Source organism: Phodopus roborovskii, unplaced genomic scaffold (assembly GCF_943737965.1).
Source record: "Phodopus roborovskii unplaced genomic scaffold, PHOROB, whole genome shotgun sequence".
In the NCBI taxonomy this organism is placed as follows: Eukaryota; Metazoa; Chordata; class Mammalia; order Rodentia; family Cricetidae; genus Phodopus; species Phodopus roborovskii.
Genome location: NW_026126470.1, coordinates 27,890,571 through 27,918,071, shown reverse-complemented (window position 1 = coordinate 27,918,071; position 27,501 = coordinate 27,890,571). Strand labels below are relative to the sequence as shown.

Below are 27,501 nucleotides of genomic sequence, written 5' to 3'. Positions count from 1 at the left end.
ATTATGTACAAGAACTATGGGAGGAACAGGACCCAGGATGACATTTGTGACAGTGACATAACACAAAAACCTTTTGCTTTATTCTACCTAGGTAAAGGGCGCTTGCATTCAATTTACTAATAACGTGGGCTTTGCATCTTTCCTCGATTGCGCTTATAATCTGTAGGGAATGTGACCTCTGGAAGTTATGCCGAGAATCCAGATGCAATGTCTTTAAAGGAGATCAGTAGAGATTCGCTCCTGAAAAAGCCAAAAATCTGGTGGATGAATGGGAAAAAAAAAAAAAAAAAAAAAAAGAAAAGCCATCAGGCTGAAACAGCAGCTTTATTTTGAGGGTGCCATCGGTAACCAGTACTGACTGCAATCCCTGGGCGTTTAACTTCGTCTCCTTAGGTCTCGGTTTCGGAATGTCTTGGAGCACGTGCTCGACTCTCGGCAGGAGGTGAACAATGCACACCCGCCGACCAGCAAAGGGATCTTGCGTAGTAGGCTCGGGTCCCTCCCGCAGGCGTTCTCGGCGGCGCTCGCCTGGGTTTACACAGCCATCAACCGCAGCCAAGCGGGGTCCAGCAGCCTTCAGCTCCAGGACAACAGCTGAGCACCGCGCTAGCCCCGCCCCCAGGGATCAGGCCCCGCCCCTGCCTCACCGGCCGCACTCTGATTGGTCGCCACGCGGAGCACGGGGCCCTCCCCGCCCCGCCCCCGATGCTCCTGTCCCGCCTCCCGGGGTTAAGGCCCGCCCACGGAGGCCACTTGCTGCAAGCCCATTGGTCGCCGCGGTGCGCACGGCGCCTCGCTCCCGCCCCACCAGCGCCTCGGCCTGGCGCCCGCCGCCGGCTCCCGGGCTCGCGGGCTGAGGTGGAGCGGGCGGCAGCCACCGCGGCCGACGCGCGCCCTCGACGTCCCTGCGCCCGCCCGGGTCCGGCGTGGACGCCGCTGGCAGCCGGGTGAGTGCGGCCGGCAGCTGTCGGGCTTGCGCCGGCGCCGGCACGGCCTGGGGTGCGGGGGAGCGCGCGGGCGACCCGCGGGGCCCGGCCGGCCTGCGCCCGCGTCCCCCTCCTCCCCCGGCCGCCGTGGCTCTCCGCGGCCCGGGCAGGCCGCTCCGCCGCGCTTCCCCACCGGGGGCCGGGAGGCTTCTGCCTCGCGGCCTGGAGCGTCCCAGGGAGGCCGGGCGGGCATGGGCGGCCTGCGGGGCGCCGCCCGCACCCGCACCCCGAGGGTCTGGGCGAGCCTCCGTCCTCCCCGCCCCGCCCCGTGGTGCCTTGACTTCCCCGTCCGCCCAGCAAGCGCGAGGGGCAGGGGTGGCCGCCGCGGGGGCAGCGGTCGGCGTGGGCTAGGCCATTTGGGGTACGTTAGCCCGTAAGTTGGTTTGCGAGTTCCGCCACTGGAAGGTCCTGCAGCCTCAACGGCAGAGCCATGCTTGACCTTTGCAGCCGCGGACGCTGCTGCCGTGGGAGGAGGGGGCGTGGGAACTCAAACCTGCTCACTCGAGAAAAGTCTCCTTCCCCCACCCTCTCCCACAAACCCACCACCCTATTCGCACCTCAAGTCCCTTCTCTGGGTAATCCCGGAGGCGCCTATTCCTGAACTTGGCCATCCTTTCTCATAGTCCTTTCTCTTAGTCCGTTTGTCTTTTCTGCCTGTGTACGTTCCCAAAGAGCAGAGCCAGGCAACTCAACAGTTTAGCAGAGTGTGGAAGGACTTCCCGATCCTAAACCGAAACCCAGAGGTCCATTTGCATAGCGATGCTGCAGGAAAAGCAGGTTTCATTGGAACGCGGTGAGGATGTAGTTTTTCCTCTCCAGGAGACACGCCCTTTTGACCTCCCCTGTCTTCCTGTCTCAGCCAGCAGCCTTCATGGCTGTGTTTTGTTTGCTTCTGGGGCCCAGAGGTAAATAATTAATCTTCTATAATCCGTATTTGCCTTTTAATATAACAAAACTGACATGATGTGCAAAACAACTTAAACATTGCAGAAGGATATGAGATAATAAAGCATTCGGACAGTACAGAACCGTCAAATAAAAAGTGAAACTCTCAAGCCCGCCGTCGGTGGCACACGCCTTTAATCCTGGCACTGTGGAGGCAGAGGCAGGCGCATCACTGTCAGTTCGAGGCCAGCCTGGTATACAAACCGAGATCCAGGACAGCCAGGGCTGTTACACAGAGAAACCCTGTCTTGAAAAACAAAGTGAAATCCTCAAAATTGTCATTGCTTCACTCTGCGCTCTATGTCCTCAGTGGACATAAAGGAGGCTATCATAGCATAATGCTTTTGGGAACAAGCAATGAAGACACACTTCCACACTGATATATGTGGACTTAGTCTTTACACAAGAAAGCTGATGGAGGACTGGAGAGCTGACTCAGAGGGTTAAGAGGCTGCTTCCTGCTCTCAGAAGGGAATACTTAGACTCAGCTCACCTGTCACTAACTCGAGGAAACTCCTGCCTCTGACCCTCCCTGTGGGCACCTGCACTCATGGGCACTGCACTCTACACAGGTGTGTGTGTGTGCGCGCGCGTGTGCGTGCGTGTGTGTGTGTGTGTGTGTGTGTATGTGTGTGTGTGTGTGTGTGATGGGCGCTGCACTCCACACAGGTGTGTGTGTGTGTGTGTCTGTGTGTCTGTTGGGACTCTGTAGACCAGGCTGGCCTGGAACTCAGAGATTCACCAGCCTCTGTCTCCCGAGTGCTGGAACTAAAGGTGTGTGCCACCACTGCAAGTCAAGTAAAAAGTGAATTTTAGGACTCACAGCTGTAACCCTAGCACTGGGGGTGGGGCTCAGATACACATGAGTCCTAGGGATTTGATTACCAGCCACTCTAGCCCAAATGATGGATCCCTCATCTCAAGCAATAGAGCAGGCATTGACCTTTGTTCTCTTCATGGGCATGCATGCTCGAACACACATGCGCACGTGCACACACACTCATACATGCACAATACATATTAGAATTAAAAAGCTGCTCTTCCAGGGGCCTGAGTTCATTTCCCAGCACTCATGTCAGGCAGCTCACAGCTGTAACTATCTTTTGGGGATAACACCCTCTTCTAGCCTCTGAGGGTACCCACACACACAAGGAGTATTCTCACATAGGTACACACACACACAAGGAGTATTCTCACATAGGTACACACACACACAAGGAGTATTCTCACATAGGTACCCACACACAAGGAGTATTCTCACATAGGTACACACACACTCGTATAAATAAACTTTAAGTGGTGAAAAAAATAGTGAGCATAGCTGCGCAGTGGCACGTGGATCTTTGTGAGTTCTAGGCCAGCCTGGTCTACAAAGTGAGTACCAGAACAGCCAGAACTGTTACACAGAGAAACCCTATCTTGAAAAACCAAAATAAAAAAACAAAATAAATAAATAATTAAACAAGAAAAGAAAAAATAGTGACCATGGTTCCAAGTTTTATTTAAGCATTAGGAAACTTTTTCCAAAAAAAGATTTAAAGGAGTGGGTGTTTATGTAGTTCATAGAGAAAAGAACGTCTCATAGTTGCTATATTAGATATAACAAGCTTATATTTCACAGGGCAAGAAAAAAATCACAGTATTTGGAATGAATTTTCTCTACTAGCCTATACAAATCCAAATCATATCTTAATTAATTTCTTCAGAGGTTATAAATTATCTTCATCTTTATCAATAGGTAACTGTTCATTAAATACCCTTAGGACAAGATCAGGTCTTCCAGAACGCACATGGGGTCTACATTTACTATTGGAGAATGTAGAATTCCCTGACTTGCAGTTGTTTACATTGTTTATAATCTTAAATGAACACTTGACCTTAATGAAAGGACAGTCTTGTCACTATACCTTTCAGGCAGAGGTGAGCTGATAGAATGGTTTGGGCTTGCCTGGCTCCTGTAGGGGCCCTTTGTGAGGGTGTCAAGGCTGCACCACTCAGGGGAGAACCCTGAGAACCAGAACATGCAGGGGCTCTGTACTGAGGACTGGAGGGACAGCAGATATGGTCATTTCTGCCTCTGCATTACCCACAGCCTCTCAGCAATGGCCAGGGTCCGTCACAGCCAAACCCCTCGGGGAGGCGAGTGCCTGGCCACTGTCGATGTGGGCCTCAGGGTTTGCAGGAGAAACACCATCAGCATATGCTCCAGATGAAGCCAGCCCAGCCAAGTGGCGATAGGAATCTGGGCCAGGCTCCAGGGCGTGCATGCTCAGGTTGAAGGCTGCAGAGCAGCTGGGACTTTGTGCTGCTTCCATTTGGCCTGGTACCATCTGCTCAGGGACATAGCTGGCTTCCACAGCGCACCTGTGTTGGGTCTCTCCTGTAATCCGATTTCTTTGAGTGGTTTACCCTCTGTAGTGGTGCTCCAAGTCTAGCAGGGTTTTGATGGGACGATGTGGTTTGGGAGCTCTTGCAAGGTCAGGGCTTTGGCTCTGTCCTCTTGCTTGGGTGGTATTTTGCTAACCGAAGAGCTTGGTTGAAGTCTTTTTTCCTTCAGACCTTTGAAGCTGTTGCTCCGCCGGGACCTGCTCCCAGTGCTGTGGTTGAGCGTTCCTCAGTCCTTTGGCCTCTGTTCACTTCGTTCTGGGTGTCGTGAATTTAAAGTGGCATGTGGGTCTGTTTTCATTCGAGGCTGAGTCTTTGGCTCTTTAAATACAAACAGAACAGGAGCATCTCTCCAGCAGACTGAGGATGATTTTGGCTTATTTTCTCCGTAGTCACTTTCATTTGTATGTGAACTTTCACTTCTGATTTTAGAGTTTCTTTTGTTTCCTGACATCTATGCCCTCACATGCTACTATTCTTTGCTTGAGCTAGTCTCTCACACTGTAGCCCAGGCTGACCAGGAACTCATTACGTAGCCTAGGCTTGTCACAATCCCACAGCTGTCTTCCGCCTGATTCTCTCCAGCGTGGACTTTACAGGCAGGACTGCCACGCCTGGCTGGGTTTTTGTTTTTTTGTTTTTGCTTTTTTCTCTCCAGATCTTGCTTTGTAACCCAGGTGAGCCTAAAACTTGACCTGAAGTCCAGGCCTTGCTTAACTTGCCTCGTGCCAAGAGGTCTTCTGGGTGCGGAGGGTTACAGATGGGTACTTTCTTTTCTTTAGAATTTTTTGATTTTCTGTGTATTGGTGTTTTGCCTGCCCTTACATATGTGTGGCAGGTATGTGCCTGGTGGCTGCAAAGATCAGAAGGGGCCTTCAGATCTGGAACTGTAGTTACAATGGGTGTGAGCTGCCCTGTGGATGCTGGAACTCGTACCCAGGTCCTCTGCAGGACAGCGGATGCCCTTAATTCCTGAGGCATATTGCCAGCCCCATTTTAGTCTCTTGCCTCTTATTTTTCCGGTTTTCTATTTGGATACCATGTGGCCTAGGCTGTCCTCAAACATGTGCTCTGACCTGGGATCACTAGGTCACTTGAACCTACATGGACAGCTTTGTGCCAGGAACCGTTGGAGTTTAAGTCCTCTGGTGGAACTGGGATAATGGTGACAAATCCCTGCATGTGGTCCTCCTCCCTCACCCTTCCAGGCGCTAGGGTGACAGCCACGGTGACCACACCCAACTATCTTGTTGAAAGTATTAATGATAATTTTTAAAATTTGTTTTTAATTATGTGCATATGTATGGGTGTGCACATGTGTGAGTGAAGGTACCTTTGGAATCCAGAAGAGGGCATTGGCTCTCCTGGAGCTGGAGTTACAGCAGGCTGCTGTGATCTCTCTACTGTCGGTGCTGGGGACTGAACTTGGGTTCTCTGCAAGAGCAATATGCTCTCACCCAGTAAGCCATTTCTCCAGCCCTGTTGTTATTATTTTGCTTGATTATAATTGCTGCCAGCATTAGCATTTGGCCTATGCATATGTCCGCTTTTGTGTTTTAGGGCTGCTGCACCCCAGTCCTGTGAGGGGTAGTGGTAGTCTGATGGCTTCTGATTCTTTTTCTTCTATTATCTTGAAGCATGACACCTGAGCACACTGGCCCACACCAGTCTCCTTTGTCAGAGGGCCATGTTTCATGTGCTCAGGCTCTGTTCTGTCTTAAGCAAGCATTCTGTTTTGTTTTGTTTTATTTCCCCTAATATGAGCAGGCTCAGAGACTAGTCCACATTTTAAACGTTCTGCTTCTCTTTTGGTTAACAATTCCACACTTAGGTCATGTCTGTCTTATGTTGTAGTAGAAGCACTCAGGAAAGACAAGGCACACATTTCCAACCCTGCTCTGCTGTTACCTTACCCAGCATGCAGTTGTAGACCCAGCTACTTGGGACACCAGCAGGAGGACAGCTTGAGCCCAGGAAACCCTGGGAGGCCTGGATAATACCATAGATTCCTTCTCAAGCAAAACAACAGTGCTGATGGTGGCACTCACCTTTAATCCCAGCACTTGGGAAGCAGAGACAGGCAGGTCTGTGTGTTCAAGGCCAGCCTGGTCTACATAGTGAGTTCCAGGACAGCCAGGGCGGTTAAGGAGACCCTATTTCAAAAAACAAAACAAAAGCCCAACAACTACAAAATGTCCTTTGCCAACTTTGACTTTTGACACATCACAAATTCTGTCTTCCACAAAACACTAAGACATAAACAGAAAGTTTAAGTCCCTTGGTACTTTATAACACTTGCCTTTCCTCCGTGGTCTTACAGTCTTCATCCTGCTTGGAACAGGGAGAGACACCAGTGCTCCATTCAGGTTCTCGGGGAATAGAAACCTCAGGACAGTTTATCATGCTGAAACATGCTGGAGAGGTGGGGTAGGGTGGGCCAGGGCAGTCATGGCTGATGGTCTCTGCAGCTAGGAAGACACGGGCCCAGCAGTGGGTGCCTGTGGGCAGTGCTCCGGGGTGAGAACTTGGGTGCTCTACTGCCTTTGGATAGGCCTTGCTTCTTAGTTCCTAACCTTCCCAACAGTGTGTCAAACTAGGAGCGTGCAGGGCGGGCTGCAACAGCATCTGTGCAGCCTGAAAGGGAAGCCAGTGCTTGGTAGACCCTAGAGCCTGGGATCTGGGGGGGGGGGGAGGGGAGAGAGGAGCAGAGGCTGGTCTGCTCTTACAGCAAGGAGAAGGCAATTCAGTTTTTTAAGCAGGAGGAACACTAGCAGATTTGCATTATCTTATATAAAAAAGTCATCCCAGCTGCAGTCCACGGACGGTAGCGATGCTCAAGGCCAGGGGCAGGGGAGTGCACAGCCATGTCATGTCGGTGGGGAGGGAGGGAAATGAGGGAGAGAGAAAGGTGAAGCAGCAGGGGTCATTTAGGGACTTTCAGAAGCTCTGAACAGGGAGAGCGTGGGAGAGTCAGGGTAAGACATGATGCTGAGGCCAGTTTGCAGAGTATCAGGCAGGTAGCTGTGTGAATCTGGGACCAGATGTTTACATATGCAAATCACTCTCATGAGAAGCAGAAGAAAAGATTCATCAAACAACAGTCTACACTGAATAGTGGTTTTTAACAAGGACTGGGGACTTACAACGTTATGAAATTGAAATCTCTTTAAAAATTCATACTTTTACTTTGATTTTTTTAGATTTAAATCTTTTCCCCAAACTGGAAGTGCTTACCAGGTCCATTCCCCCACCCCAACCCCAGACAGGGTTTCTCTGTAGCTTTGGAGGCTGTCCTGGAACTCTCTCTCTTATAGAGCAGGCTGGCCTCAAACTCACAGAGATCCTCCTGCCTCTGCCTCTGCCTCCTGAGTGCTGGGATTAAAGGTGTGCACCGCCACCGCCTGTCCTATTTTTCTTACATGTGATTTACCATCCAGAGGGTAAGAAAGCGGTCCCTGATACTAAATATGTAAAGTGTTTTCCCCAAAGTCCTTAGCACTCTGAGTAATTTATGTTGCCAGATTTTATTTTAAGGCCCACAGAACATCCACACAGTGAGCATCTGGAACACAGGGTTACGGTTAACTAGAGAAAACTGTTCTCCTGACCCCTTTGGCACAGTTTGTCTCAACATTGTCTGCTTTCTTCTCTTTCCAAATGACCTAGTGTTCCTCTGCACAGGGGCTCATGTTCTGCATTTTCTTGTTCTTCCTGTGTTCATGGCAATCAAATAAGCATCTCCCCATGGTATCTGCAACGAGGACCCACCACACAAGTCTCTATCACATGGAAGATGGTAGTCGTAAAGAATTCTCCCCGTGGGAAATGAAGGATGTTCAGTTACAGGCCAGTCTGGAATACATGTGGGCTTCTGGATCAGCCTGAGTTCACAGTGAAAACTTATATAAAAAAAAAAATCTAAAACCAAACAAAACAGAAAGAATTAGAATTTGTGAGTACTGAATGGAGTAGGCTGTGAAGAGCTAGACACCTGTAAGCACCCTGTGCAGAGTGGCTGGGGGACACGGGCGTCACAGTGGCGGTGGCAGGGGACACGGGTTCTACTTTCTTTCGTCTGAGTCAGTTTGCTCTACTCTGGTTCTGCTCAGGTTCAAGATACTAACTTTGAACGGTGCTTGTATTTTGTTGTTAATCTGGTTTCTCACATTTGTTTTTTTCTGTGTACATCATTGAATATTGAACCCAGGTCCTCACAAATCTCACAAATACTTGACAAGTGTTCTGCATTGAACTACATTCCCAGATTTTAGAAATATTTGGTGTGTGTGTGTGTGTGTGTGTGTGTGTGTAGGGCACAGGTCCATGCTGGATGTCTTCTTCCTCTCCCACATTTAGTGTTTTGAGTATGTCTCACTGAACCTAGAGCTCTGGGATCCAGTTGTCCTCCTCCCAGTGTTAGGGTTACAGACTCAGGGTTTCTAGTGCTGTGAAGAGACACCATGACCGTGGCAGCTCTTATAAAGGAAAACATTTAATTGGGACTGGTTTACAGTTTCAGAGGTTTAGTCCATTATCATGGAGGGACGTAGTGGCGTGAGGTAGACATGTGACCTGAGACACTAGGCAAGGCTTGAGCATATATGAGACCTCAAAGAACACATCTACCATGACACACTTCCTCTAACAAGGCCACGCCTCCTCCAACAAGGCCACACCTCCTAAGTGCCGCTCTGTATGAATGTGTGGGTGCAGTTACATTCAAACCAGGGCTCAAACTGTGACACTGGCTTTCACACGGGTTCTGAAGATCTGAGCGACAGAACTCAGGCTTACGTGACAGGTACTTCAGTGACTGCCACCTCCCTAGCCCCAGCATTTTTAATGTTCCAAGCTGTCATTTAATTAGCCCATGTGGTGGTGACACCTGTCACCCCAGCACTTGGGAGGTAGAAGTTGGGGGTCAGTCAGCCAGGGCCAGCCTCTGCTGTGTAGTGAGTCTGAGGTTGGGGGTCAGTCAGCCAGGGCCAGCCTCTGCTGTGTAGTGAGTCTGAGGTTGCCTTGGGCTACACGAGACTCTGTCTCAGAATACAGGATTTAAAAGTACCAGTGAGTGTGCCCAGCATGTAAGTGCTGTAAGGATGGAGTCTCACTGGTCTCTCCGTGCCTGCCCCTCCCTCAGGAGTTGTGTGCTAGTTAACCCATTGTGAGGACACACCTGCTGTGAGAAGACAGCACATGGGGGACTCCCATCTGCCACGTGACCACGTTTCCCAAAGCCGTGGCCGCCTCACCGCTTGGGTCCCACTCGGCCCCTGACTAGCAGCCTCCCCTCTAGACTGGTTGTCTTCCGCAGGCAGTCAGAGTCTTCACACTTTGTCCCTCCCCCATTTATTTCCCAGTTCATGTCCCTCTTCCCGTCCTGCTGTAGCTGACAGGCCAAGACCATGCTTGTCTTTCTGAGTTACAGATGAGCCTCTGTCCCTTCCTTGCTTCTAACCTCTTGTGGTTTCCTGTTGCCTAGAGCAAAGACCTACAGGGTAATTGTGGGCTGCTGGCTGTTCACCTGGGGTTTGTTTTAGGTGTGTTTGGGGACAGGAGATGGCTCAGAGTATAAATTACTCTTACAGAAGGCCCGGGTGGGAAGGTTCAGTTCCCACCACCCACAATAGCATCTCACAACTACCTGTAACTCCAGCTCCAGGGCATGGGATGTTCCCTTCATGCCTGTGTGGCTTCTTCATGTATGTGTATCATTCATACACTCAGGCACATACACACACAGAAAATAGTATTTAAAAAATTTAAAGGCTCATTTATTTTTATCTTATGTGAATGAGTCTTTCATGCATGTATGAATGTGTACCACATGTGTGCATGGTACCTGAGGCCCTAGAGAACATTAGATCCCTAGAACTGGCCTTACAGGTGGTAAACGTCAACAATAGAGTCATCTTGAAGTCTTAGTTCTCAGTGTGACGCTCTGTCCCCTCCCATGCTTTCCATGCTTCTGGGGTCTTGGTGTTCTGAGCCTTTTCTCCTTAGAGGTCTTTAGTTGGCTGCTGCTTTATAGCCAGCAAAATCTCACTCTCCTTCCTTCCTTTTGGTTTTTTGAGTCAGGGTTTCTCTGTATTGATTTGGAGGCTGTCCTGGAACTAGCTCTTGTAGATCAGGCTGGCCTCAAACTCACAGAGATCCATCTGCCTCTTCCTCCTGAGTGCTGGGACTAAAGGGGTGTGAAACCACACTCTTTAGTGAGGTCCACATTCCCTTTCTGGGATGGAGCTCTTAGCTGCCTTTCTCCACCGTGGCTTTGGGACCAGTGAACTTCATTGTTGAGACCCAAGACGATGGATATACTTTCCTTTAGCTTTGTTACACCTCTTTTTGCATGACCCTGATCTCCTTAGCTTTCACATTCTTCTGTCCTATCCATCCCTGACCTAGGCAGTTCAAGCAGCAGGACAGTCACAGATCGGTGTGTGGAAATAGCTATGAACTCTCTGCTTCTAGAACTGCTTGCACCAGGCAGTATGGAAAATGAGTTTGATGTTGAGCTTTTTGGGAAATGAAGTTCACCTCATGTAGCCTTCAGGTACATTTCACATTAATAGTGACCTTCCTGATGCCCGGCTTTTCACTGGTTAATATTTAATCTTTTGCTAACAATCTATTAGCATGCAAACCTGCAGAATATCTTGCTCAACCTGCTAACAAGAGGTGCTAATATTGCTCTTTGTTGTTCTAGGCAGCTAACATATCAGCTGGTCAGTCACCTTGTCCGCATTGTGAGACTGGGTTTTGCTCTTTGTTAGGAAGTGTCTGGAAATCCCCCTGACTTGATGAGACAGTGCCCACAGTGGACAGCAGGTAGACTATCCCCAGCCCTTCAGCATTAGCTGGCTTCCTGGGGGTCGGTCAAAGGCATTTACACTAAAGTGTTGGGTTATCCCCATGACTTCCTGCTCGAGATGTCCTTCCTCAGTCTCCAGCTGATCTGATATCTCTAATCAGGAAAGCCAAGTTTTCTTGTGTTTCCTAGACTGGGAGTGGGGACTTAGGGTGGGTGGGATGTATAAAAGCAGGTCCCATTAGTTGAATTTCCTTGCTTGTAAGGCTGAGTCACTTCAGATTCTTGCTACTTTTGAAAAGCAATGTCCAGTGTTTCAAAATAAAGTTTTTCTTGTCTTTTTCTAGGAGTTATGATGGTTCTGAACCTCTTGGGGGGCAGTCTTTTTGTTTTTATGATGTAGTGTGCTGTTCTCTATGACTTATTTGTTTATTTTTGGTGTTTTGAGCTGATCTCACTGTCGCCCTGACTGTCCTGTAACTCACAGTGATACTACGGCTCCTCTTGCCCCTTAAGGCCTGTGCTCCTATGGGCTAGTGTGCTACACTTTTAACAGTTCTTGATTCACAGTCCCTCCTCTTCATTAACTATTGTCGCTTTATAGATTAACCTTCAGGTGCCTTTTGTTTACTGTCTGGGTTCTCTGGTAGACTTTGGAAAGGGCCCAGCCAAGATGGTGTTTCTCTGCTCCGTGTATCTGGCACCTCAGAGCATGGGGTGACACTGTGACAGCCCTCACCTACTTTACTCACACGTCTGGCCCTTGAGGCTGTTGGCAGGGACTTGGCTGGAACTGTGGTTTCCTCCGTGTGGTGGCTTTGGAGATTTTCCATGCTCACCCAGGACTTACAGAGCAGTGTCTAGAGAACCAGATGGAAGCTGCGTTGCCTGCTATGACCTAATCTTAGAGGTGGTACAGCAGAAGTCACATAGTATTACGGCTTCTTCTGTTTTGGTTGGTCAGGCTTTATTGTGTCACATTCAAGGGGTAGGACACACATTTTCCTCTCTGAATGAAAGACGTGACAAAACATTTACAGATGGCCCTTTTGTTTTTGTTTGCGTTCCCATTCTCTGGGGCTGGGTGCTGCCCCAACTCCTGCGGGTGCTAAAACCGAAACGATCCCTTAAACCCAGCAGTGCCCCCTGGTGTCCAAGTACAGTCCTACACAAGCCTCAAGGTTTTGTTTTGCTTTGTGATTTTCTTTTGTTTTGTTTTTGTGAATCAGGGTTTCTCTGTGTAGCCGTGGCTGTTGACATTCTCTCTGTAGACCAGGCTGGCCTTGAACTCAGAGATCTGCTTGCCTCTGCCTCCTGAGTGCTGGGTTTAAAGGCGTGCACCACCACCTCTGGCACAGTAGGTTCTTCCTCCTCCTCTTCCTCCTCCTCTTCCTCCTCCTCCTCCTTTTTCTCCTAGACAGGGTTTCTCTGTAGCTTTGGAGCCTGTCCTGGAACTCACTCTGTAGACCAAGCAGGACTGGAACTCACAGAGGTCCACCTGTCTCTACCTCCCAAGTGCTGGGACTAAAGGTGTGCGCCATCACCGCCCAGCAACAATAGATACTTTGTGAAGTGTAGTTTTTCACAACTATAGTAGATAAGAACTTAAGTCCATTTAGGAGTGAAATTCTAATAAAGCAATACAATATTTTATTTATTTAGTTGGTTATTTGGGACAAGGTCTCATTATGTAGCCCTGACTGGTCTGCAAATTGCTGTGTACACCAAGCTGGCCTGGAGCTCACAGAAATCTTCCCATTTGGAATTAAAAGGGTGCACCAGCACACCCAGCTAGATATATTACCTCTTGAATGCATTCCTGGGGCTGGAGAGTAGCTCAGTGGTTAAGGGCTTATAATGCTTTTCTGAAGGACCCAAGTTTGCTTACCAGCACCATGTCAGGGGCAGACCACTGTAATCCCAGCCCCAAAGGACCTTACCTCCCCTTCTGGCATCTAAGGGGCCCCACCCCCACAACACACACACACACACACACACACACACACTTAAAACTTGATTTATTTATTTATTTATTTATTTATTGGTCTTGTAGGAAACGTCGTTTAATGACAAATCCATGCTCACAGGGTAAAAATGGCCGGCTTCCTAGACAACTTCCGATGGCCAGAGTGCGAATGCATTGACTGGAGCGAGAGAAGGAACACTGTGGCCTCCGTGGTTGCAGGCATACTGGTAAGTGTGACATTATGCCTTGTATTCTTTGGAGTTAGAGCGGCGCTGCCCGGGGTAGGGAGTGTTGCTGCACAGCCTGGCAGGGTTTTCTTTCTGTGCTTGGAGGTGCAGGCCTGCTGTGCACTTCTGTCCTCTCTGCCTCTGCCTCTGCCTGGCAGCTGTTGGGGTTTCGGGGGTCTGGTGCTACCTGAGGCTTCGTGCAGCACTGGGGTTGATGTGCGTGCACAAGGCAAGGCCCTTCCTTACCCGCGGGTCACAGCCCAGCCTGACCTGATGGGTTAGTTCACGTGGAGGATGAGTTAAATTTGGTGCCCTTTCTTCAGTTGCACCGTTTGCCACAGCCTCAGAATTGGTCACTCAGAGTGGCCGTGGCTCACTGAAGATTAGCTGTGTAGACATCGGCCACGCCTTACGCTTTGTAAGAACGAAGGGGAGAAAGAAGTTTGTGGAGGAAAGTTCCCTTTTGTTTTGCTTTGAGACAGGGTCTCATGTGGTCCGTGTCCTAGGCTGGCCGCACGTGCTGGGATTGAAGGTGTGAACCCAAGAGTGGGCTTGCTTGCTTGCCTTTGTTTGTTTTACTAATTTTTTATTATGGAAAATATCAAGACTTTAAAAGAAAGTAGTTGTGGGAAGAGGAGAGGTGAAGAGGGGCTGGGAGGGGAGGGGAGGGGAGGGGAGATGTCGGTCAGGGTCTAAAACAAAAATAACGAAGTAGTAGTAACAACACCTCATGTGCATACCTGTCCCAGATCTTTTGTCTCGTTTCTGTATTTCGGGACAGTGTCTATGGTTGAGGACCTTCTTATCTGCTGGCCCTGCCTCTGCTTCCTGAATCCCAGGTTACAGATGAGAGCCACCAAAACTGACTTGATTTACTCTGTTATTGTTTTGTAAGTCATGACCCAAACAGTCTTACTTTATATTCTGTGAACCATTTTCTGCCTCTGAGGTAGAGTAAGTAGAAAAGATGGATTACAGACACTGATTTGCTCACGTATCCGGTGATCTGCTTGTTCTGTCTGTTTGCCAAGCATGACTTCACTTGCTACCTGGAACAGAATGACCTGGAGGACTAGCTGAGAAATGGGCCGTTGCCCTTAACAACCTCCTAACTGCCGTGCAGGCTTGTGTAAAATCTCACTTGCTGGCTTGACAGCCACCTTGTGGTTTTAGGTAGACAGTGAGAATGCAAACTGGACCTGGGGTCAAGACCTTTCTGGAGCTGTCCTGGCTTCTGTCTGTCTGTCTGTGGTCCTGTCCTGGCTTCCATCCATCTGTCTGTGACATCTCCTGTCCTGGCTTCCATCCATCCGTCTGTCTGTGACATCTCCTGTCCTGGCTTCCGTCCGTCTGTCTGTGGTCCTGTCCTGGCTTCCATCCATCTGTCTGTGACATCTCCTGTCCTGGCTTCCATCCATCCGTCTGTTTGTGACATCTCCTGTCCTGGCTTCTGTCCATCTGTCTGTCTGTGACATCTCCTGTCCTGGCTTCCATCCATCCATGTTTATGACATCTCCTGTCCTGGCTTCCGTTCATCTGTCTGTCTGTGACATCTCCTGTTCAGGATTCTGTCCATCTGTCTGTCTGTGACATCTCTCTTCTGCTTCTTCAAGAAAGACTCCTGCAACATCTCTACTTTGTTAACAAAACAAGTTTCAGCGTCTTTTATATTTTTGTAATATGTTTATCCCTCTCCTCTGCTTGCTTTGGAGACAGGGTCTTGCTTATAGCCTAGGCTGGTGTCAAATATGAGATTCTCCTGCCTCTGCCTCCCAAGTGTCTAATTCTCTCTCTCTCCCTCTCTCTGTCTGTCTCTCTCTCTCACTAACTTCCTTTTCTTTTTCTTGAAATAGGCCTCAGACTGTAGCCCTGGCTTCCCTAGAACTCACCCCAAAGCCCAGACTGGCCTTGAACTGCAAGGGAGCCTCTGTGTGCTGGGACGATAGTCGTGGCCCACCATGCCGTCTGCCTCCCTCCTTTGCTTTAGCCTTTTCTTCCTTTTTTTTGGTTTTTGGTTTGGTTTTTTGAGACAGGGTTTCTCTGTGGCTTTGGAGCCTGTCCTGGAACTCACAGAGATCCACCTGCCTCTGCCTCCCGAGTGCTGGGACTAAAAGCGTGCGCCACCACCGGCTCTTGCTTTAGTGTATTTGTGTGTGTGGTGCACTATGGTACACGTATGCAGGTCAGAGGATAACTTCGGGGGCTGGTTCTCTTCTACCACGTGCAGCCCTGGGGTGGAAGTCAGGTCCTCAGACCCAGAGGCATTTGTTCCCCTGCTGAGTCTGACCTCTTTTTCTTTCTTCTTTCCCACACAAGAGCTCATACATCCCAGGCTGACTTTGAACTTGCTCTGTAGCCAAAAAGCAACCTTGTATTACTTTGCCTGGTTTATGCCGTGCCAGGGATTAGACCAAGGGCCTCATGGGAACCTGAGCTCTGCCAGCTGAGCTGCGTCCCCAGCAGGAGAGCCCAGGTCTTTCATTTTTGTTTTTGGATGCAGGGTTTCTCTGTGTAACCCTGGCTGTCCTAGAACTCACTCTGTAGACCAGACTGGCCATGAACTCACAGAGATCCATCTGCCTCTGCCTCCCAAGTGCTGGGATTAAAGGTGTGTGCATCACCGCCACCCCGAGAAAGCCCAGGTTTAACTGCTATTTTACTTAATAAAAGAGTTTGGGCGGGTTGGTGGTGGCGCACACCTTTAGTCCCAGCACTACGGAGGCAGAGGCAGGTGGATCTCTGTGAGTTCGAGACTAGCCTGGTCTGTAAGAGCTAGTTCCAGGATAGGCTCCAAAGCTACACAGAGAAATCCTGTCTCAAAAAACAAAAATCAAACAAACAAACAAAAAAGGAGCTTGTACTATGTTGGTTGTATTGTCAACCAAGGTGCTTGAGTTGTTGACATGTGAGATAATATTCCTGCATGTTAGTCTTAGGCTCTGATGGAATGACTTGCATTGTGCTGTTATGTGTCACTTCTGTGGGGCTTGGGAGAGAGTTTGGAGCCTTTCCATAGATGTTTAAAATGAATTTTGAACTCTCTTAAACACTAAGATTACATAATTCTCTTAATTTTGTCAGTTTAGAAACGGGCTCTCACACCTGTCCTTAATTTCTCTGGAAAGGCTTTGGCACCTGTCTGTTTAGGTGTGCTCAGCTGGGTTGGCATGGAAACCATACATTTTATATACTCATGTCCAGTCAGCTACAGGGTGCTTAATTAAATTACATAAACTCAAACAATAGTAGGCTTTTATAACAGTCTGGGAGTTGTGACAACTGGTTGCTGCTAAGTGATCAGCCAAGCAGAGCAGCCTTCCACGGGGCCAGAGTGCCCTGCTCGGGCTGTTCAGAGAGAAGAGACCTATGGGGTCAGGGCTGGCTAGTTCAGGAGCTGCTGGCTAGTTCAGGAGCTGCTGGCTAGTTCAGGAGGCTGCTGGATAGTTAAGGAGGCTGCTGGATAGTTTAGGAGCTGCTGGCTAGTTCAGGAGCTGCTGGCTAGTTCAGGAGGCTGCTGGCTAGTTCAGGAGCTGCTGGCTAGTTCAGGAGGCTGCTGGTTAGTTACGGAGGCTGCTGACTAGTTCAGGAGGCTGCTGGCTAGTTAAGGAGGTGGCTGGCTAGTTCAGGAGGCTGCTGGCTAGTTAAGGAGCTGCTGGTTAGTTTAGGAGGCTGCTGACTAGTTCAGGAGGCTGCTGGCTAGTTAAGGAGGTGGCTGGCTAGTTAAGGAGGCTGCTGGCTAGTTAAGGAGCTGCTGGTTAGTTACGGAGGCTGCTGACTAGTTCAGGAGGCTGCTGGCTAGTTAAGGAGGTGGCTGGCTAGTTAAGGAGGCTGCTGGCTAGTTAAGGAGGCTGCTGGCTAGTTAAGGAGCTGCTGGTTAGTTTAGGAGGCTGCTGGTTAGGTAAGGGAGGCCGATGCTGAGTCCTGAGGCGGAGGGAAGAAACATGCCATTCCTGAGGAGTCTCTTACTCAGGTTTGACTGGGCATCTCACATCATCAGATGAAAAGAACAAGTAGATCAGGGTGCCTATTTTTATAACGTAATACCCAAACACAAAAGTAGAAGTGCTTTGCTTTGTTCATACTTTGGGGAGGTCGGCTGAAGAGTGGGCGTTATGAGTTTAATGTCACGCTGTCTGCGGCTCTTTCTCAGTTTTTTACAGGTTGGTGGATAATGATTGATGCTGCCGTGGTCTATCCTAAGCCTGAGCAGTTGAATCACGCCTTTCACACATGTGGTGTGTTTTCCACACTGGCTTTCTTCATGTAAGTGTGAAATGATTTTCAATTCAGAATTGTCTTTTGGAAAAAAACAGTCTTCCTTAACCTTTAATGGCTTTTTAAAAAGGACTTCTAAACTTTATGGATGGATTTTTTTTCCCTACCCTTTTTGAAGTATTTATTTACTCATAGTTATTATGTATGGGTACTCTGTTGAAGTATTTATTTACTCATAGTTTTTATGTATGGGTACTCTGTCTGCATATGCACCTGTACACCAGAAGAGGGCATCAGATACCGTTACAGATGGTTGCGAGACACCATGTGGTTGCTGGGAGTTGACCTCAGGACCTCTGGAAGAGCAGCCAGTGCTCCTAACCTCTGAGCTATGTCTCCTGCCCCACCTGTTTATTCTTTATTCTAATGAAAATGTTAAAATGGGATAACTAATTGAACCATCTGCATATACATGTATAAAATAGGTTATGAAATGAGAAGCCAGGTAGGCGGCTCACACCTTTAATCCCAGGGTTTAGGAGACAAAGCAGGTGGCTAGATCTCTGAATTGGAGGCCAGCTTGCTCTGTGTAACAGGGCTGCAACAGTGAGATCCCATCTCAAAAGAAAGAGGAGGGAGGAGGCTAGCTGCTGTCTCATAGTCTCTAGGACAGGTGATGGCTGCTTTAGGGGAAACAAAGAGTAACATTTCTATGCACTTGAATTTCTGTTTTATTAACTACTTAACTGTCAAACTCTTGGCCTAGTTAGGAAAAACTATTTCTCTTCTGAATGATATACGATACCTGCGTATATTTTACTGACCTGAAAGCTCATTGGCTGATTTTGTGTTATTCTAGGATAAATGCTGTATCCAATGCGCAAGTGAGAGGTGACAGCTATGAGAGTGGCTGCTTAGGAAGGACAGGTAAGAGCGCTTTGAGCTCAGAGGGGGAGCTCACGGGACGAGGGCGAGTCCAGAGAAAAGCTAGAGCCTCCTCAGGACAGGCCTCTTCGCTCTTTAGCTTTGTCTTGTGTGTCGAGTGTTGGCTTCAGTGTGTGTAAGTGCTCTGTATGCAGTGCCTGGTGCTAGAAGACGTCTGATCCCCTGAAACTGAGGTGTGCACATTTGAGAGCTGCCACACAGATGCTGGGAGCTGAACCTGGGTCCTCTGCAAGAGCAGCCAGTGCAGGCGGCGCTCTAATGGCTGACCCATTTCTGCAGCCCTCACCTTAGCTTCTAAGACAGGTCTCTCGTTAGTCCTGGAGTTCATCGATTTGGTTGACAGTGGGCTCCAGGGGTCTACCTGTCTACCCCGTGCTGGGGCACATGTGTGTCCTCCTACCCTGTGCTGGGATACACGTGTGTCCTCCTACCCCGTGCTGGGGCACATGTGTGTCCTCCTATCCCGTGCTGGGATACACGTGTGTCCTCCTACCCCGTGCTGGGACACATGTGTGTCCTCCTACCCTGTGCTGGGACACATATGTGTCCTCATACCCTGTGCTGGGACACGTGTGTCCTCCTACCCTGTGCTGGGACACGTGTGTCCTCCTACCCTGTGCTGGGGCACATGTGTATCCTTCTACCCCGTGCTGGGGCACATATGTGTCCTCATACCCTGTGCTGGGGCACACACGTGCACGTTTTTCTGTTACTATGTAGGTGTTGGGGATGTGCACACAGGTCTCTTGCTTGTGCAGCAAACACTCTTCTGACTGAGCCATTTCCCAGCCAGAGTCCCTGGAGTGGGTTCCACCCACACAGGACAAGTCTCCCATCTCATTTACCCCGTACAGAAACACCCGTACTGACATAGATGCATTTCCAGGGAGATTTCAGTCTCATCAGACTGACAGCAGGATTGACCATCACTCCTTTTTCAAAAAATGGGTTGGATTCACTTGAGCATCCAAATAATTGTCACTGAGGCTCTAGACGTCCGTAACAGACTGAAGAGACAGACACTTGTACCCTTGAACTCAAGAGTGTGTAGTGCAGCTTGTCTCCTTACAGCCGTAGAGCAGTCGGACTGTCCTAACAGCAGCTGCGGTGTGAGGTTTGGGTGTGCTATTAGAAGCACACGACTCAGAGGGACCCCAGATATAAACCCACTCCCACCTACTGGAGGTGGCTGTTGGTGGCAATTCTTTAATTATGTGTGCAGCAGGTGGCTTTCAGTTGTGGTTTAGTGAGCCAGTTTAGTGAAAAAGTTCAGTGTCACTTGCCTAACTTGCTCAGACATTAGTTTCTCTAGAAGTAAAGAGGTAACTTTTCTTCTTTTCCCCTTTCCACAGTGTCCAGCTCTTTAGCTTCTGCTTAGTTTTGGTGTGTGCGCGCGTGCGTGCGTGTGCGTGCATGTGGGTGCATGCGCGTGCATGTGTATGTGTGTGTGTGTACATGTGTGCACATGCACACTTTCGATCTTCATGAGGTTAAGTGTTGTAGCAGGAATACGCGTGATGCACACTAAGCCAGGCGTTTGTGGTGCTGCACGTTTGTGAGTCGGTGTAGAGCTGCGAAGTGAGGGGCATCATCCATGAAGCCGCTCTCTCTACACAGGTGCTCGAGTCTGGCTCTTCATTGGTTTCATGCTGATGTTCGGGTCACTTATTGCCTCCATGTGGATTCTTTTTGGTGCATATGTTACTCAAAGTAAGTGTGCATTCCTCCTTTGTGCTACAGGTGGGTTCATGTTTGGCTTGGTCTGTCCAGTCCATTTGGAGTAAACATCAGTGAGATTATTGAATTAGGTTAAATTCTTCCTCTGTGTGAAGACCCACTAATTAGAAAACCTACCTTTGGGTGTGGGCCGGCCCACTGGAAATCACAGCCCCAACCACTCCAGCGCCTCTTAGCAGCCTCTACAGTTTGTGACCACCTTCCCCTGGGCATCTGAGCCCTGGGGGTTGCAGTGAGAAACACTTGCAGTTCTGTTTTATCCGTCCCCTTACACCCAGAACACTGAAAATCAGGCTTCCTTTCCTAGCTTGCAATGAACCCTGATCGGGATGGACATGTGGCTCATTGTGGTCTTCACCGCATTTACTCTAAGTGCTCAGAGTGTATTATTGCAGGAGTGGACTTGAGTGAAGTGTTTGTACCCAGCTGGGGGTGCTGTGTAATATCTATTTGTTTTTAGATTGTTTCCTGACTGAGTTAGAACTCAATAGAAAGACAGTGGTAGGCAATGGCTTCTGCTTGTGTCCTCAGAGAAGCAAACAAACTGTTTCCTGTTCCTCTAGCGAAAATGGGAGTAAGCTAGCATCCCATGCAGTGTGGGAGCCTTTGTAGGGGTGGTTTGTTCTGTATCTTAATCTTAAAAACACCTCACAACGAGAAACATCTCAGTTACCGTCTCTTCTGATTTACCAGCGCTCATTCCATAAACTTCTCTACTTAAAAGCCACTGTACTTTAATTCCAGGGGCTATTTCCGACATATTTCAGATTTCTTTAAATGGCTTTTCTTACAACTGTTAATATTTATAATAGCAGCTACCATTTATGTGTACATTGACTATCTCTAATCTGAATTTTTGAAATCCAAAATGCTCCAAAATTGGAAACAGAACTGATTCAGGCGTGACCCCACTATTCCTGGAGTCAGCCCTGACCTTGTGTGAGAGGTTGCGGTCAAACAGGTGTACTAAGCCTGTCGTGATAGCGTACTCCTTTGATCCCAGCACCCGGGAGGCTGAGGCAGGAGGATCTCAGTAACACGAGTAATTTAAAGACGCAGTGACAGATATCAGGGTTCAAGCTGAGATCAGAGAAGCAAACCAGCCAGCCACTAGCCCTTACCTCTACCTCAGACTGAAACGGCAGTGCTGGCTCCACAACTACTCAGAGGGCAAAGCAGACTGCACGACTCTCCAGCAAGCCTCCAGCTGCACTCCCCCAAGTTCCGTCTCCTCCCGCCCAGCCACGTCATTCCTGTCTCCACCTCCATAGTGCTGGGATTAAAGGTGTGTGCCACACTGCCTGGTTCTTTGGCTGGCTTTGCATTTTGGTCCCCAGTGGCTTTATTAGATCATAAACAAGATGTCATCACAGATCTCTGAGTTTGAGGCCAGCCTGATCTACAGAGCGAGTTCCAGGACAGCCAGGGCTACACAGAGAAATCCTGTCTCCAAAAACTAAACCAAAACCAAAACTAAAACAGGTATACTAAAAACCTTGTCTAAAATCACTTTCAAACTGCATGTGAAAGTTTATATTGCAACACAACTGAACACATGAGTCCTGTTCCAAAGACACACATGCAAGTGTCCTCAGTCTAAAAACTGAAATCTGACCCCATTTACGAGGTATACCCTGTGGTGGGAGCCCTGTTAACACCCGATTTACAGGAGAGAAAATGAAGACACTGAGGTTTCTAACGACAGGGCAGGGCATTCGGTCAGTGACAGAATTAGACCCCAGCACCAGGAGCTCAGCTCAGACTTGGAGCTCTCCAGCAACCTGCTGCTTTGTTCTTTCTGTGCTCACAAGAGCTCGAATGTAAGCAGGCCTTTCCCATAGCCACAGTTACAGTTTACCAAAGCTCCCATCTGTGGATATATTAGCTGATGCCTTCAGTCAGGAAAAGGACAAGGTGGCCGCTTTTGTGTCACTCACATTTTGATGGTGTCACACTTGAACTCAAGAAAGTAGCTAACCGTCTTTAAATTCTGTGCTGGCTTTCCGGGCCGAAGGCTTGTTTGGCTTTCTTGCCATCTCTTCTTTTTTTTTAAAGACAGGGCCTCCCTGTTTCCCAGACTGGCCTTGGCCCCGGGCTGAAGTGGCCCTGCTTGCTGCTCCAGCCTCTTACACACTGGAGCCTCTGCACCCATCACAGCACCTTTGATGTGGTCTAGACAGAGAGAGCCCGATGAGTTCATTGACATTTGTCAAGAGTAAAAGTAGTGCTTTCTTTTATTTTGGTTTTGTTTTTTCCAGACAGGGTTTCTCTGTGTTTAGCTTTGGAGCGTGTCCTAGATCTCCCTCTATAGAACAGGCTAGCCTCAAATTCACAGAGATCCGACTGCCTCTGCCTACCGAGTGCTGGGACTAAAGGATTGTGCCACCACTGCCCGTCATAATCTTTTGTTTTAGGGAATGAAATTGTTTGTTTCTCTGTAGACATGGTAGAGGTGATGCATAGATGTTCTGTATCCTGATGCACCCAGCCTGCCACTCAGAATGGCCTGGACACCGCCATTACTGTCTGTCCTCTAATCTGCCTGTTTTTGTATGCAGATATTGATGTTTATCCCGGACTAGCTGTGTTCTTTCAAAATGCTCTTATATTTTTTAGGTAAGTTGTCTAATGTCCTTTATTCTCTTTCAATGTTTAAGAAAGATTTAGTTTTTATCTTGAGTGCCCTCATGAGGAGGTCTGAAGAGGTCATCAGATCCCCAGCAGCTGGAAATTGTAGGTGGTTGTGCCACCCCCAGTGGGTGCTGGGAGCTGAATCCTGGTCCTCTGCAAGAACAGCCAGTGCTCCTAACTGTTGAGCCGTCTCTCCAGCGCCAAGTTGTCAACCTCTCATTTACACGTAAAACATTTACAGAAATGTCAACAGCATCATGGCCGTGAACATTAGTGAGAGCCTTTTAACCAGGGGTCCTGCTGTGTGCCGAGACCTGTTCTTCTGGATGCTTCTATGCTGCCCTTTAAGTTCCTGCCACTGCTTGAGTACCAGGTGGTGGTCTTGTTTCATCGAGATGTACTCAGAGTAGGGACTTAAATCCAGACTGTTGCTGCCATAGTCCGTGCTGTGCTTACCAAATCATGTGTATTTATAAGAAAGAGAAAGATCCAGGGCCTGGAGGCACACTCGCTCAGTCCCTGCGCTCAGGAGGCAGAGGCAGGGGATCTATGAGTTTGGGGCCTACAGAGCTAGTCCAGCCCTGAAGACCTTTGTTATTGCCCTCTAGCTGTAGCAATATGGCTGTGGTGTGGTGCAGTTTTCTTCATGTTTCATTGCATTAAAAATATCAATTTATAGATTATATAAAATTCAGACTTTTTTGTTTTTTATTTACTAACTTTTTAAAATTTTTTTTTATTTAAATTTGAAACAAGCTTGTTTTACATCCTTTTTCTGCTCCCCAGGGAGGGTGAAGCCTTCCATGGGGGATTTTCAAAGTCTGTCACATCATTTGGAGCAGGGCCTAGGCCCTCCCCCATGTGTCTAGGCTGAGGGAGTAACCCTGTGTGTGGAATGGGCTCCCAAAATTTAGAATTTTTAAAGAATTATTTGTTGTGTATTTATATATTGTTTTGCCTGCACGTACACCTGCAGGCCAGAAGAGGGCATCAGGTCTCTTTACAGACGGCTGTGAGCCACCTGGTTGTTGGTAGGAATTGAACTCAGGACCTCTGGAAGAGCAGTCAGTGTTCCTAACCTCTGAGTCATCTCTTCAGCACCAGAATTCATACTTTTAAACTAGTATTTCTTTGGTTGTTTTCCTGTCCATCTTGTCTTCCTTAGGTTCCAGGTATTGTAACACTAGGTAGTGATGACCACTCCTCCTCCACGGCTTCCTCTCCTTCCTCCCTCCTGCTCCTCCCTTCCCCCTCCCCTCCTCTGCATCTCCTCCCCTCTTTCTTCTTCCTTCCCCCTTCTCTTCCTCTACCCCCCCAACAATACAGGGTCTTTCTGCGTTGCCTCTGCTGGCCTTATCTCCCAGTTCCCATGATCCGGCCTCAGCCTAAGCAGCCGAGGAGCCATGGTGCCCAGCTCTTACGTCACACTTACAGAAGCTGCTGCAGCTGCGTGGCCACCTGTGCCTGTCCTGTCCTGTCCCTTTCCACTGCCTTCTCTCTGTGCCGTGTGGGTGGTTCCCAGTGCCAGGCTGGCTGAGCTGAGGTCTTCAGTGTCCACGGGGGCTGGCTGCTCATTCCAACAGTTTCCGGTCCTAGAAGCTCCAGTTCAGGGCTTTTGGTGTGTTCCTCAGCATGCTTGTGTTTCTGTTTGTGTGAATCCACCTGATGTCACATTTAAACATTGTCCTTGTCATTTATTATTTCTATGATTTTTCAGTTTGGGATGTTTTTTCCCATTTGTAGCTTTCCATGCAGTTGGTTAGGATTGTAGTGTTTGGTAATCTGTTTGACACAGTGTTTTTGAGCCTAGGTTTCATGGATACCAGCCTGGCCTCAAGCTCACCAGAGCTGAGGATGACCCTGAATTCTGGATCCTCCTGCCTCATCTCGCAGGTGGTGGGCTGATGGGTTAGGTCCTTCTTATCTGTTACGATAGACACCACAGGCCACTCCTCCCCAATGTGCTTTTATGGTTGGACTTTGACATGCATTGGTCATCTCCCCCATTAGACTTCCACAGGGAGTGTGTTTGTTCGTTTTGAGTCAGCCATATCCCAGCCCTTAGCCAGAGGCCTGGTGCAGTCCAGTATTTAGCCATGATACATTGGTAAGGAGCGGTCTGTTTGAGGATGTTTCCATGCCCAAAGCACAGATAAAGGTGCTCTTAGAGCTGTAAAGCGGCCTTGTACCCACCGACCTCCATAAGGCTGCCCCTCTCTCAAACATGCTTCCCATGCAGTGACTGTCCAGGCATTGTGGGGTGTTCTTCACCCCCAGACACACTTAGCATATCGCTCACGACGCCTCTGGTCCTGCATTTGGCTTTTGATGTTGATAAACAGTGACTTCACTGATGGGCTTGCCCCTTGGAGCCTTAGGATGTGGACTCCATGGTGCCTGTCCATGTCACCTCACAGCCTTGTTCATCCCTTTCTAGCACTCTGATCTACAAATTTGGAAGAACTGAAGAGCTCTGGACTTGAGATCCGGTCACCTCTCAAATCGCACCCTCCTCCTGTTCTGTTCTCCGCGTAGATTACTTTATCTCTGGTATAATTTATACATTGCCAAATGGAACAGAGTGTGCACTCAGGGTTCCGTTTTGTCACAGTTTTAGGCCCCAAGTTTTGAATCGCTTTTGCAAAATGTCTGTCTTGACTTTTTCATTGATTAGACAACTTAGTATGTACATAATACATGACTACTGAACACATGATACCTGATGCTAAATGTCAGGATTTTTATTCTAAGATTGGTGTGTATTCTGAGCCAGGGTCCTATTGTCTTGGTGTTTAGGAGTAAATACTCTGTCTTCGTATCTGATGTTTGAAAATGTGCAAAATATTCAGCTCCGTGACTCTAAGAGAAGCCCTGAGCTATTAGAGAAGGCATTTCTGCCTGTTGTAATTTATTTTGGCTTGGAAATAAGACTTTTTAAAGAAAAAAATGTTTGTGCTTATGCTTATGTACGCACTAGAGAACTGGACATTTTATATGAAGATTTTTAAATGGCCAAAGGTCTAGTTTGAAAGCCTTTAGAAGAATTTCTCTAACATGACTTTTATTTGATTCTCAGCAGAAGTTCATTTTTGAGTGGGCAGCTGAGCAATGTGTTCCCGTCGCACCACACGCCCTCAGTGCTCCCTCTCACACGCCCTCAGTGCTCCCTCTCACCACACGCCCTAGTGCTCCCTCTCACCACACGCCCTCAGTGCTCCCTCTCACCACACGCCCTCAGTGCTCCCTCTCACACGCCCTCAGTGCTCCCTCTCACCACACGCCCTCAGTGCTCCCTCTCACGCGCCCTCAGTGCTCCCTCTCACCACACACCCTCAGTGCTCCCTCCCACACGCCCTCAGTGCTCCCTCTCACCACACGCCCTCAGTGCTCCCTCTCATCACACGCCCTCAGTGCTCCCTTCCACACGCCCTCAGTGCTCCCTCTCACCACACGCCCTCAGTGCTCCCTCTCACACGCCCTCAGTGCTCCCTCTCACCACACGCCCTCAGTGCTCCCTCTCACCACACGCCCTCAGTGCTCCCTCTCACCACACGCCCTCAGTGCTCCCTCTCACCACACGCCCTCAGTGCTCCCTCTCACGCGCCCTCTCACACGCCCTCAGTGCTCCCTCTCACCACACGCCCTTAGTGCTCCCTCTCACACGCCCTCTCACGCACCCTCAGTGCTCCCGGGTTATTGTCTTACATGGCTCGGCAGCATCTGCACACACTCAAGCCAGTGGCCCTGACACAGGTGTAGTTCAGTGTCACAAGAAGCGGGACCCTGAGTTGCAGATAAAGACTTCTTCCGGAAGGGCACTATGGCCTAGTGAAAAGGCAGGCACTTGATTCCCTTAGTCCTTGCCTCCCTGTGCTGTAGCCTTCAGACAGTGCTGCACGAAATACAGTATCATTTACTGAAAGTTTGCACTCCACTGTAGAAGCCCGTCTGCCACGGCTGAGAGCTGAGCTTGCCCTGTGTATGTTCCTGTGGACCTTCCCTTGGTGTAAAGATTCTGTGTTGCACTTTGAACCCCAGAGGGATTTTTATAAAACTTTTGCTGTGAAACAGTAATATCAGCGGTAGCATTTGCACCTTCTGCTGCAGGGCTCCCCCCCCCAAGCAGGCCTCCTGAGGGGCCTCACTAAGCACAGCGCGTGAAGCAGCTGCGGATGCTGCGCCTTCCTCTAGATGCATCTCACTACATTACTTTCCTTTCCTAGAAATGCCGGCTTTGTCTTGCTTCCAGAAAACCTCAGAGCTAATCACACGTTTCCATTCTTGGAATCTAATGCAATAACAATCCCCTCTCACACATACTATACAGTTGAGTGTGCCGGGGAAAATGAACCATGAGAGCTGCTTTCTGTTCACTCCTCATTGTCCGAGAGGTATTCATAAACAAGGAGCTGAACGACTAGCAGGCCAGTGTGGAGGCTCATGAAGGGCAGTCCTGAGGACCGCTGCAAAGTGCTGGCGGCCGCTTCTCATGACTCCATTCGTGAGTTTTGTTTGAACTGTGGGCAAATGTGTTGATTTTCTGTTTGTTGTCTCACTAAACAAGAAGATGGCGTTGGTACCTTCTCACAGGTGTTATGTATGAGTCCACAGCATCCTCGGTGACCGTCTAAATAAAGGTCTCACTTGTTACTCCTG

General features: G+C 48.9%; 1 protein-coding gene across 1 annotated transcript; it reads left to right on the top strand.

Annotated features, from left to right (window-relative positions):
* The first annotated feature begins 806 nt into the window (after positions 1–806).
* Positions 807–27,501, top strand: Tmem50b (transmembrane protein 50B). Its single transcript, XM_051191901.1, has 7 exons — positions 807–947; positions 13,178–13,317; positions 17,468–17,580; positions 18,392–18,459; positions 20,095–20,187; positions 22,773–22,830; positions 25,283–27,501. Exons 2-7 carry the CDS (start codon positions 13,219–13,221, stop codon positions 25,326–25,328), a joined length of 477 nt encoding a protein of 158 aa, XP_051047858.1. The 5' UTR covers positions 807–947; positions 13,178–13,218; the 3' UTR covers positions 25,329–27,501.